Raw genomic sequence first — 12,573 nt, 5'->3', positions numbered from 1 at the left:
TAGGAATCAGTGACCTACAATATCTGAGGACAATAGGAAAGAGTGGCTAAGAGACGTAACGGATGTTTTTTTACTGTTGAGTTTTGAGAATCTTCTCTGTATTCTAGATATGTCCTATATCGAATATGTGGTTTGCAAATAATTTCTACCACTCTGTAGCTTGTGTTTTCATCCTCTTAAAAGGACTTTTGCATAGTGAAAGTTCTTAATTTTCATGAAGTCCAATTTATTTCTCCTTTTATGGATTTTGTTTATGGTGTCAAGTCGAAGATATCTTTGCCTAGTCCTACAGCCTGAGAATTTTATTATTTTTTTCGAGGCTTATATTTTTATATTTAAATTAGTGATGCATTTAGAGTTAATTTTTCAAAAAGCTGTGAGGCTTAGATTTTAGTTTATTTCTTTGCCTATGGATGTCACTTGCTCTAGTACCATTTGTTCAAAAAGCTCTTTCCCCATTGAATTGGTTTTGTATCTTTGTCAAAAATCAGTTGGACATATTTTTATGGGCCTGTTTCTGGGTTCTTTGTTCTGTTGATCTGTGTCTTAACCTTCTGCCAATACCACACAGTCTGGTTTACTGTACTATATACCAAATATTTATTATTATTATTATTAAAGTATAGTTAACATATTTTATTAGTAGTTCCAGATATACAACATTGTGAATAAACATTTATATACCTTATAATGTGATCATCACAATAAGTCTAGTAACCTTCTGTGACCATATAGTTATTACCATGTTATTGATTATATTCCCTGTGCTGTATATGTATGTATGTCCCCTATATACATTACATCCTCATGCTTTGTTTTATAACTGGAAGTTTGTACCTCTTCTACACCTTTTTCATGTGTTCCCCTCCCTTTCTCCTCTCTGGCAGCCATCAGTTTGTTCTATGTCTCCATGAGTCTGTTTCTGTTTTATTTGTTCATTTGTTTTAGTTTTTTTAGATTATACATATAAGTGAAGTCATACAGTATTTGTCTTTTTTTGACTTATTTCACTTAGCATAATACCTCTAGGCCTCTCCATGTTGTCACATGGAGAAAGATTTCATTCTTTTTTGATGGCTAAGTAATACTTCTCTCTGTGTGTGTGTGTGTGTGTGTGTGTGTGTGTGTGTGTGTCATTTCTTTATCCATTGATCTATTGATGGACACCTAGATTGCTTCCATATGTTGGCTATTGTAAATAGTGCTGCAGTGAACATAGAGTTCCATGTATCTTTTAAACAAATTAGTGTTTGTGTTTTCTTTGGGTAAATACCCAGAAGTGGAATTGCTGGGTCATATGGTAGTTCTATTTTTAATATTTTAAAGAGTCTCCATACTCTTTTCCATGGTGTCTGCCCTAGTTTATAGTCCCACCCACAGTGCACAAAGCTTCCCTTTTTCCCCACATCCTTTCCAGTGCTTATTTGTTAATGTTTTGATAATAGCCATTCTGCAGGTGTGGAGTAATATCTCATTGAGGTTTTGATTTGCATTTCTTTGATATTTATTGATGTTGAGCATCTTTTCATATGTTTATCTGTATATCTTTGGAGAAATACCTTTTCAGGTCCTCTGCCCATTTTTTAGTTGGATTTTTCTTTTTTGATGTTGAGTTGGCTGATTTCTTCATATATTTTGGATATGCACCCCTTGTTTGATATATCATTTGCATGTATCTTCTCCAGTTGGTTGTGTTTTTGTTTTATTGAAGGTTTCCTTTGCTGTGCAAAAAGTTTTTAGTTAGATGTAGTCTCATTTGTTTATTTTTGCTTTTGTTGCCCTTGCCCAGGGAGACTTACTCAAAAAAATACTGCTAAGAATGATGTCAGAGTATGCTGCCTATGTTTTCTTTTAGAAGTTTTATGGTTTTCTTCAGTTCTTAGTTTAAATCTTTAATCCATTTTGATTTTATTTTTATATATGGTGTAAGAAAGTAGTTTAGTTCCATTTTGTGACATGTATCTGTCCAGTTTTCCCAACAACATTATTGAAGAGACTTGTCTTTTCCCCATTGTATATATTCTTTTATACACTAAGTCTTGAAATCAGGTAGACTGATTCAACTTTTTTCAATTTTGTTTTAGCTATTCCAGTTCCTTTGCTTTTACAAAAATTTCAGAAAAATCATCTCTACATCTACAAAAAATGTTACTGAGATTTTGGTTAAACTCCATGTGAATTTGGGGAGAATTGACATCTTTACTATTTGAGTCTCCCAATACATGGAAGATAGATATGTTCCCATTTTTTTAGGTATTTGATTTCTTTAATCAGTTTTGTGTAGTTTAGAATGTGCACGTCCTGTACATGCTTTCTTAGAATTACATCTAAATATTTTGAGCCATTGTAAGTAGTATTGTACTTTTAATTTCAGCACGTTTATTACAAATATATAGAAGTACAATTGATTTTTGTATGTTTGTCTAGTATCCTATGACCTTGCTGAACTCACTTTTTCTAAGAGGTTTGTGTGTGCGTGTGTTCCAGAGATTTTCTGCTTAGGCAATCGTCATGTGATTATGACATAAAATAGGGAAATAGTGACAGTTTTATTTCTTTTTTTTTTGGTCTATATGTCTTTTATTTCCTTTCCTTGACATAATTGGATTGACCAGAACTTCTGCCACTATGTTGAGTAAGTGTGGTGAGAGTGGACATTGTTTCCCATTGTAGAAAGACAGCATCAGCCTTTTCCTGTTAAGTATGTTAGCTGTGGGTTGTTTGTAGATGCTCTTTATCAAGTTGAAGGAGTTCTCTTCTATTTCAAATTTTCTGTGAGTGTTAACATGAATCGATGTTAAATGTTTTAAACTTTTTCTGCATTAAATCATATAATTATGTAGTTTTTCTTTTTTTAGCCTGTTAGTAATGTGATTACTGAGTTTTGAATATTAAGTTGTTCTTGCATACCTGCAATAAATCCCACTTCGTCATGGTGTATAATTATTTTTATATACTGCTGAATTCTATTTGCTAATATTTAGTATTCATAAGGAGTATTGGTCTGTAATTTTCTTTTTTTCCCCTCTTTTTTCTACTTACTTATTTAGGTATAATTCACATATAACATTATATTAGTTTCAAGTATACACCGTGATGATCCAATATTTGTATGTACTGCAAAATAATCACAAAAAGTCTATAGTTAACTTGCATTACTGTATATAGTTACAATTTTTTTTTCTCGTGATGATTTTTTTTTAATAGTCTTTAGTTTTGGTGTCAAGGTAGCACCGGCTATATAATGAATTGGGAAGTTTTTCCTTATGTTTTATTTTTTGAAAGAGGTTGTCCAGAGTTGGTCTTTAAAGATTGGTAGAATTCTCCAGTGAAATATCTGAAGATTTTTTTTTTTTAAGTTTTAAAAATTTTGAATTCAGTTTATTTAATAGTTATAGAGCTACTCAAATGATTTATTTCACATTGTGTTGTTTGCGGTAGGTTTTGTTTTTTAAGGAATTGGTCCATTTCATCTAAGATGTCAAATTTATATTCTTTTGATATCTGCAAGTCTGTAATGATGTTCTTTGTTTTATTCCTATCGGTAATTTTTGTCTTTTTTCTTTGTCATTCTTGCTATAGGCTTATAAGTTATATTGATCTTTTCCAAAGAATCAATTCTTTGTTTCATTGATTTTTCTCTCTTGTTTTTCTGTTTTCAATTATATTGGTTTCTGCTCTTAATTATTTACTTTCTCCTTTTTTTTACATTAAAGTTTATTGGGGTGACAATTGTTAGTAAAGTTACATAGGTTTCAGGAGTGCAATTCTGTATACATCATCTATATATCACATTGTGTGTTCACCACCCAGAGTCAATTCTCCTTCTATCACCATATATTTCCCCCCATTTACCCTCTTCTACCATCCCCTTTCCCTACCCTCTGGTAACCACTAAACTATTGTCTGTGTCTATGAGTTTTTGTTTCTTCGTTTGTTTGTCTTGTTTCTTTGTTGTTTTCAGTTTTATATACCACATATCAGTGAAATCATATGGTTCTCAACTTTTTCTGTCTGATTTATTTCGCTTAGCATAATAATCTCAAGATCCATCCATGTTTTCGCAAAGGGCTCTATTTCATCTTTTCTTATGGCAGAATATTGTTCCATCATGTATATATACCATATCTTCTCTACTCCTTGCTTTAGGTTTATTTTGCTCTTCTTTTTCTAGATTCTAAAGTTAGGAGCTTCAATTATTGATTGAGACTTTTTCTCTTTTCTGATGGTTGCATTTAGTGCTATTAAATAACCCTCTCAGTACTGCTTTGTGTTTTACAAAATTTGGTATGGTGTGTTTTCATTTTCATTCATTTCAATATATTTTTTGGTTTCCATTGAGACTTCCTCTCACCTGTGGATTATTTTGTCGTTTACTTTTTAAGTGTTTGGAGATTTTGCTGTTATCTTTCTGTCATTTCTAGTTTGGTTTCATTGTGGGCAAAGATCATATTGTATATGATTTCAGTTTTTCTATATCTGTTTAGTTTTGTTTTGTGGCTCAGAATATGTCTGTCTTGATTTATGTTTTGTCAGCACTTGAAAATATGCATTTTGTTGTCATTGAGTGGAGTGTTCTATTATTCCCAATTAGATCCTTTTGGTTTATGGTGTTGCTGAATTTTTCAACATGTTTGTTGATGATCTGTCTAGTTGTGCTATCTATTGCTGAGAGAGGGGTATTGAAATTTCTAACTACTATAATTGCATTTGTTTACTTTCCCTTTGAAGTCTATTAGTTTTTGCCTCATATATTTTGCAACTCTTGTTTGACACATACACATTTAGTGTTCCTCTTTGCTCCCATAATTTTTTTGCTCTGAAGTCTGCATTAGCTGGTATTAATACTCGTATAGTTGTTCCTTTCTTTTGATTAATGTTTCCACAGTATGTCATTTTCCATTTTTTACTGCCTATATTTTTCAATCTCCTTATATTGTTATATTTGAAATCAGTTTCTTCTTTCTAGATAGCATATAGTTTTGTTTTGTTTTTTAATATGCACACTGCCCATCTCTGTCTTCTAATTGGAATGTTTAGACTTCTTACATTATATGTAATTACTGATACATTAGAGCTTAAATCTGGCCTGTATTTTGCAGTTCAAAAATTTCCATTTGGTTATTTTTTTATGTTACATATCTTTCTTTAGACTTTTTGTTTCTTTGCTGAGACTTTCTATCTTTTCATTTGTTTTATTGTGTTCATAATTGACTATTGAAGCATTTTTATAATAGCTGCTTTAAAATCTGTGTCAAATAATTCTAAACATCTCTGTCATTTCACTGTTTGCATCTGTTGATTGTCATTTTGCATTTCTTTGAGATCTTGTTTGTTGGTATAACGAGTGATTTTTTTTTTAATTAAAACATGGAAATTTTGAGTATTATATTATGAAACTCTAGATCTTATTTAAATCTTCTGTTTTAGCTAGCTTCCTCTAACACCACTTCGGCCGGAGAAATGAGGGCCTCATTACTTCCAGGTGAAGGTAGAAATTGAAGGCCCCTGCTCTTCATCCGTTGACATCTGCAGAGCGAGGTCCTCATTACTGTTGTCAGGAATGACAGTTCCAGGTTCCCACTAGGCTCCACTGATACATTCTTGTTCCCCACAAAGTCTTCAGTGACAGTACTAGGTGGCCTTGTTCCTGCAGTGATGGTCAAAGCCCTGGCTCTTCACAAGTCCTCCTTTGACAGTACCCCAGGGCAGAGGAGGATTGGCTGCTTCTACCTACCTAGTGGGAGTAGAAGTTACGTGTTCCTAATGTGGTTTCCATTGACACTGCAGGAGTTGAGATGGGGCCTCATATACTGGTGAGGGTGGACCATTGAGGTCCCCATTCAGTCTTTGCTGGCATTGGAGAGGCTTGAGCCAAAGTTTTTTCTATGGTGTTTGACTGGAGAAGAGTGGGTTTTTCCCTAAATGTGTTGTCTTTCTAGGCTGCCCTTGCTTTTGGCTACAGGGAAAGAAGGCTTTTGTTGGTATTTCTTTCTTTGTCTGCTCCCCTTGGCATTTCCGGTTTGCTGACTTTTTTTAGCCCCAATCTAGGGTAGATGAGTCAAAAAGAAAACCCTGGGAACTCACCACTGTATTGTTCCTCAGAGTCTTCTTATGCTTGTTTTATATATAACATCGAGGGCTTTTAGTTGAATTAGCAGGAGAGATAGGGAAAAGTACATTTACTGCATCTTCCTGGAAGCAGAAGTTATTTCTTTTATCTATTAAAGCAAAAAAAATCAAACCTTCTGCCCCCCTCATCCCACTCTACTTAGTTCCTCTTTTCTCTGCCCCCTTTTAGAACCAAACTCTTTGAAAGCATTTGTCTATATATATTTTCTCCAGTTCTCTCTTCTTATTCTCTCTTAAACCTGTTCTAGTAAGACTTTTATCCCTATCCCTCCTCTGAAATCACTCCTCAAGGCATCATTTACAAGTGAATAATTAAAGCAATCACACTTACCAAACTGTGGCTGAAGCTAAATTGTACTGAGAAGAAAATCTATCGCCTTAAAAGGCAAAAAAAGCCTGAAACCAAATGAACTAATACCTACTTTAAGAAGTTAGGAAAAGGATCAATCCAAAGAAAGTAGGCAGAAGCATATAAAAAGATGTCCAGACATTAGTAAAATAAAAGACAAAACTATAATTGAGAGAATTAAGAAATTCTGGTAAGATGGCCAAGAAAATAAAAGGCTAAAATACATTATAATGCATATTAGAAAATGTTGTATTTTAATTAATGTATTTAAAATTGTTTGAAATAAACAAATTATCAGAAAAGTATGTAAATGATCAAAACTGATTAAAAAAGAAATGGAAAGTCTGAATGGTCCTATAACCATTTAAAATGCTGATTTCATAGTTAAAAGTCTTTTCTTCCCTCAATGAAAAGACCCTGGTGGTTTTTCAGCTGAATTTGTACAAATGCTAACTCCAACGTTGAGTAAACTTTTTTAGAAAACAGAAAAAAGGACAATACTCATTTTTCCCTGAGGCTTATGTTAGAAGCTTGTTATCAAAACTAGCAAGGAGAATGTGAAAGAATGAAATTTACAAGCCAATCTTATGTAGGAACATAGCAAAAATATCTAGCAATGTATTTACAGGTAACGGGACCAAATTTGACTTATTCTGGTAATGCAAGATTTATGCAACATTAGAAATTTATTCAAAATACTTACACCTTAATAAAATTAGAAGTTACTACATGTCACATTGTTGATTTGGAATAGTGAAAGTCTTAGTTAAATCTGAGAATGCTATGTGTCTATACTACTTGATGAGTATGGAAATTCAGTTTTGAGTGATAGAACTGGGTCACAGTGATGGCACAACTAATTTGATTGAAGGGAGTCAGGTGGTCTCTCAGAGATGGCAAAATTCAAGTGAAGTTTTGATGAGTAATATTTAATGAAAATGTTGGAACAGAATTTCAGGTAGAAGAAAATGATATGTACTAAAACATAGTTGTGGCATTTGGGAATGGTAAGTGAAATGTAACTAGAGTATAGTAAGAATATTGGGACCTGGCAGGAGATGTAACAAGAGATTTGGGCTAATTATGAAAGGCTTCATCTGCCTTGCTTCTTGCTAAATAGTGGAATATGTTAACCCAGTGAGAGTCAAAGTCAGTAAAGATTTTTGAGCATTCCATCTATTTAGCTTCTTATATTTAATCTTGTCTTTAGAAATACCATGTGTAACTTGTTAGCATTCTTTGGCATATGTTACCTTATTCGAAGTCAGGTGCTGCCACTGATTTACCTTGATTTTTTGTTCACTAAAAATGTAGGAAACTGAATTTATGACTGAACCACTAATATAATGTATTAATTTTCTCGATGTTATATCTTAAACTTTAAAACCATTCACCAATAATCTCTCACCAAGCTGGTGCCTAAGAGCTCTCCAATGAAATATGTGACAGAACCTGACTAACATCATTTGTTCTGGTGTTTTTTTTATATGTGGTAAAAGCACATTTTAATACATCTCTTTTTAAGAGACTTTTGTGATTTAATTGGAGTTTTTTATTGAGTTTTTATGTTTTTAAGAAAAGTCACTGGAGTGAGTTCATTGAGTTCCAGGTTTTCTTTTTTCTTTTTTTATTGTATTGGTAGATAAGGCAACAAGTTTGTTATACAAATTTTATATCAGAGAACTTTAAACTCAAATTAACTTCATAAATGCCCTCACTTTTTTTTCTTAGTGCTTTCCATCTAACTCGCTAAAGATGCTCTTACTTAATTTTCTTGATGATATAATCTGTTTGATTTTTTAAATTTAAGGTGTGACTGCACAGAAAAGTTACAGAACAAATTTGACTTTTTGCGCTCACAGTTGAATGATATTTCTTCGTTTAAGAATATCTACAGATACGCCTTTGATTTTGCAAGGGTAGGTGGAATTTCCATGTTTTGTAATTTAAATTTTTTTTTTTTTTTATCTTGAGTCCACACTTAGGAAAAATTTTTTACTTATATTTTAGGATAAAGATCAGAGAAGCCTTGATATTGATACTGCTAAATCTATGTTAGCTCTTCTGCTTGGGAGGACATGGCCACTGTTTTCAGTATTTTACCAGTACCTAGAGGTATGTATGTTTTTTTTATTTTGAAAATATTATTTTACAACTTAATCTGATTGAAAGTATACTTTAATTGAAGGTAAACAAGTAGATTTTCAATACTGCACTGTTTTACAAAAATCTGTGGTAAAAATTTCTGTTAAAATTGTGCATAACTGCTGTCATCTTTAGACACAAGTTTATGGTCATTAAAATATTCTCTACATAAACTATTTTAGTTCCATCCTTTGCATCCTCCCCGCCCCTCATTGAAAAAGAAACCTTCAAGAAATAGTTTCTTCGGTTTTTGGCAGGAGAAGATTTATGCTTGTGCACGAATCTCAAGCTTCTAAAAATCAGTTTTTTTTCTCTTACACAGGGTCTTAGGCTGAAATCCACATGAGAACCAATTGTAATAAAACTTTTACTTAGGTTCAATCTAAAGAATTCAAATAAAGTTTTTAATATTTTATATCCATAAATATGAGAGTAGCTGTCATGGTGTACTTAAATGTACTGACTACTAAAAATGTATGCTGAATTTATGAAGAAAATATTCTTTTAGAAGGTTCATCATAGCACCTACTGTAAGAAGTGGTTTTAAGAAGATAATGTTTTTCGTTTTTTTCCATTGCTTTCTTTGGTCTTCTCTGTTTTTTGGTGCCTTTTTAATTTTAGATTTGTTTGGTTTTTTCTTTTTGTTTTTGCTTTGTTTGATTTTGCATAGTTCTTAACATTTCTTGAATTACAGGTGCTTCTGCTTTTTGCTTTGAAAATAATTTCTCATAAAATTGGTTGTTTATCATAGCAGGTTCCCCAGAGTAGTTTTGCTTAAAGCTTGTGATAAGAGACAATGGTATGAAAAGGTCATATGAATGGGTTCTGTGCACACTTAACTCTTTAAGCCTAATGAGGTAGATGTTTTTGATGAATGTTATCCTCCTATTAGTAGTTTTAGCAAAAGTAAATATAATTGTAAAATGTAAAACTATTTACTTCTAAAGGGAACTGAGAGAATTGCATATTTTCAAAAACTTGTTATGTGGAGGGTGTTTGACATATTTTATACCACCATTTTGAATTACATTTTATTCCCATTAGCAGATGAGGAAATGGGTTCTGTTAAGTAACTTTCCTAAGGTCACTCAGTTAAGTGGCAGAAGTAGGATTTGAACTCACACCTTATACCCTCCCACTGCGTCCAAAGATGCCAATTTCAAAATGGAGCTAAATAGTAAATCTCATGCAAAGAAATGAATTACTGGGAAGCAGCTCGAGGGAACTTGCTGGATATAAGAAATGTTGTATATCTTGGTATCATTGGTGGTTACACAAGTATGTACATAGGTAAAAATTTATTGAGTATAACCTTATTATTAGTACCCTTAAGACCCTTGTTATTCTTCAAAAATTAACGATAATTAAAGGAAAAAATAAATTGGTGACATTAACATGTAAATGTCCCTAAGGATTCTCTTAGAAACACGAATAATTTAATTAAAAGAGGAATAAATGTATTCAGACAGACAAAATTATAAAATATGTTATAACTATATTTATTGTAGTCAAACCCTAATAACTAATGCTTGTTCTGTAATCCAAGTATTTATATAATTTTCTACAGCAATCAAAGTATCGTGTTATGAACAAAGATCAGTGGTACAATGTATTAGAATTCAGCAGAACAGTCCATGCTGATCTTAGTAACTATGATGAAGATGGTGCTTGTAAGTATGTTTTCCTATGAAAATAAAAAATATAAACTATTAAATGAGAATATGCATTTGTGTAATATTACCGTAAAGAATTTAAACTTCCTAACAGTAACTTTTATTATTTAATCATGTGGGAAGTGTGGGAGAGGCAGATGTAGAAGGTAGACAGAGAGTTTAGATTGAGCAATACTATAAATTCTTTGCCGATAAATGAAATGTTTTCAATTTCTCAGTAACAGAACATTTTAAAGCTTAATTTAACTTATAACTCCTACATCTACAAAAAATTCTTTATTTCTGCCTTCCTGACATTTTCCTATGGAAGAAAAGTGCAATCATTATTTAAAACAATAGGAAAGCAAAACATCAGCTGTTATAGGAAAACTTTGTGATGTTAACTTGAAAACTTTTTCTAAAACCTTTACTCTGTCATAGGAATTAGTGGCTGGAGCCAAGTAGTGGCTTATGTTGGACTTGATTTCTAGTTTGCTGGTCCCACAGTATGTCAACAGCTAGGTTGCTTTTCAGTTGCCATTTATTATTGTGCTTGTTTGCTGTTTTTCTTAGTTTGTCAAAAGCAAGAGAAAAATAGGGACTACCACAGTGTTGTATGTTTTAATAAAAATAGGGCAAGCATATTCCTTTGTGTCAATGAGTTTTCTTACATTTAAAAGAAGTAACAGTGAACTCATTTAAATTGCCTACCTGGCTTCTGTAGATAAATGAGTTTGGACACCCTTCGAGATAAAAATATCTTTTTAGAATAGTTCTTAGGTCAGATATTTATTAGGCATTTGCTTTGTGTTCAGACTTATACTAGGTCCTATTACTGAAACAGTGTAAGTCTCTAATATGGCTACTCCTTCAACAAGCTTACACACTTCTTGGTGAGGTACCATAGGAGTGCTACATTTAAAACTTTTCAGATTGTTTAATTATTAAATGGCAAATGGCTGTGGGCAGTTAGGAAAAGGGAGAGGTTAATATTGATTTAGTTATTGAAGAGTTCATAGAACACTTAAACCTTGAGAAGGAAGTTGCTACAAATACCCATCGTGTAAAGTCCCTTATGTCGAAAATGAAAAGACTGAGAAAGTAGAAGACGGAGGCTAGAAGCCAAACACCCGAAAAGGGAAGGGTCAGTGCCCTAACAGCATCGCAGAGCTTGTGGGGAGTTTGTTTTATAGTTGGAGAAATGAGTTCGCTGAATTCTAACAAAAATTGTTTCTTTATTTTCTAGGGCCTGTTCTTCTTGATGAATTTGTGGAATGGCAAAAGGTCCGTCAAACATCATAGCAAGAACTATTGTGAAGAAAATGCAAACCTTTTGATTCCTACGTGTATACAAGCTAATGAGATGAGGGGAAAAAAAATCCAAAGGGTGCATTTTTATTCATATGACAGACTTCTCATAGTACTTTTTTTTTCCTTTTTTTTTAAAGGAAGTTTTCTTGTTACATGTGATGGGCCTTGAGCCACACCTCTTCTGAGACTGAATATTGAAATTTTTGTTTTGAGTTATGTTTATAACTTTTATTTCAGAACAATAAAGATTCAGATTTGTGACAAAGGCCTTAAGTGAAGATGTCCCTTGAGTGTCAGAGTGGTATTTATTTTTGTAAATTTTAATTCTTGAATTTCCGAGGTTCTATTCACCATGAATTTGTGGAATTTTAAAGATTTTAAACGATTTTAGTATTTGGCAATATAGTCTGCTGATGGTATGGCTTATTGTATTCATCTCTGCAAAATTAGGAAGAATATTTCTTGGCCTTGACTTCTGGGATAATGATTTTCTGATGCAACTGATATATTTTTGGGTTTTGGAAGTGCTCTAACTTTCAGCTCTGGTTTTCTGTGAAAGCTGCCAAGGTCTTATGCACATAGTTTATCTGAAAAGGCTAGAATTGGAAAGATGATGTTCAGTTATTTTGTTTTCTAACCATTAACTAGTTGTCGATAAGCATAAATCAGCATTGCATATATATTCTTAATGTGAATTTTAAGTTTTCTGTATTTTGTCAGTTAAAAAGTTCCATTTATATTTGAAAGAGCAACATTCATATGTTAGTAGTCTCAGAATCAGACAAATTACAGCCTTATGAGTGAATTAAGACCAAAATTTTGAAGTTGTATCATTGTTGTTATTAGTGGTATATGTATGATCCCTTTAACTGTCATTTTGTGATATAGGGAGTTTGTCCAGGCTCCCCTCTCTCCTCCCCTTTATTTTTGTCTTAAGAGAACCTTAGCTGTGATGTAGATTTAGTTAAGATACATATAGGACAA

At 32.6% G+C, this 12,573-nt stretch overlaps 1 protein-coding gene across 2 annotated transcripts in view; it reads left to right on the top strand.

Moving 5' to 3' along the window:
• The window catches only part of DCUN1D5 (defective in cullin neddylation 1 domain containing 5), a 28,415-nt gene extending 16,699 nt beyond the window's left edge, over positions 1–11,716 (top strand). For both annotated transcript variants that reach the window (XM_033120295.1, XM_033120296.1), the window contains 4 exons: positions 8,292–8,400; positions 8,492–8,596; positions 10,194–10,296; positions 11,525–11,716. In XM_033120295.1, the coding sequence (XP_032976186.1) occupies positions 8,292–8,400; positions 8,492–8,596; positions 10,194–10,296; positions 11,525–11,580 (373 nt within the window). In that variant the 3' untranslated portion in view covers positions 11,581–11,716. The remainder of the gene's footprint in view (positions 1–8,291; positions 8,401–8,491; positions 8,597–10,193; positions 10,297–11,524) is intronic.
• The last annotated feature ends 857 nt before the right edge of the window (positions 11,717–12,573 follow it).

The sequence above is a fragment of the Rhinolophus ferrumequinum genome, chromosome 11 (assembly GCF_004115265.2).
Source record: "Rhinolophus ferrumequinum isolate MPI-CBG mRhiFer1 chromosome 11, mRhiFer1_v1.p, whole genome shotgun sequence".
Taxonomy (NCBI): Eukaryota; Metazoa; Chordata; class Mammalia; order Chiroptera; family Rhinolophidae; genus Rhinolophus; species Rhinolophus ferrumequinum.
Note: the sequence above shows the minus strand (reverse complement) of the source record. Positions and strands in the feature narration are given on the sequence as shown.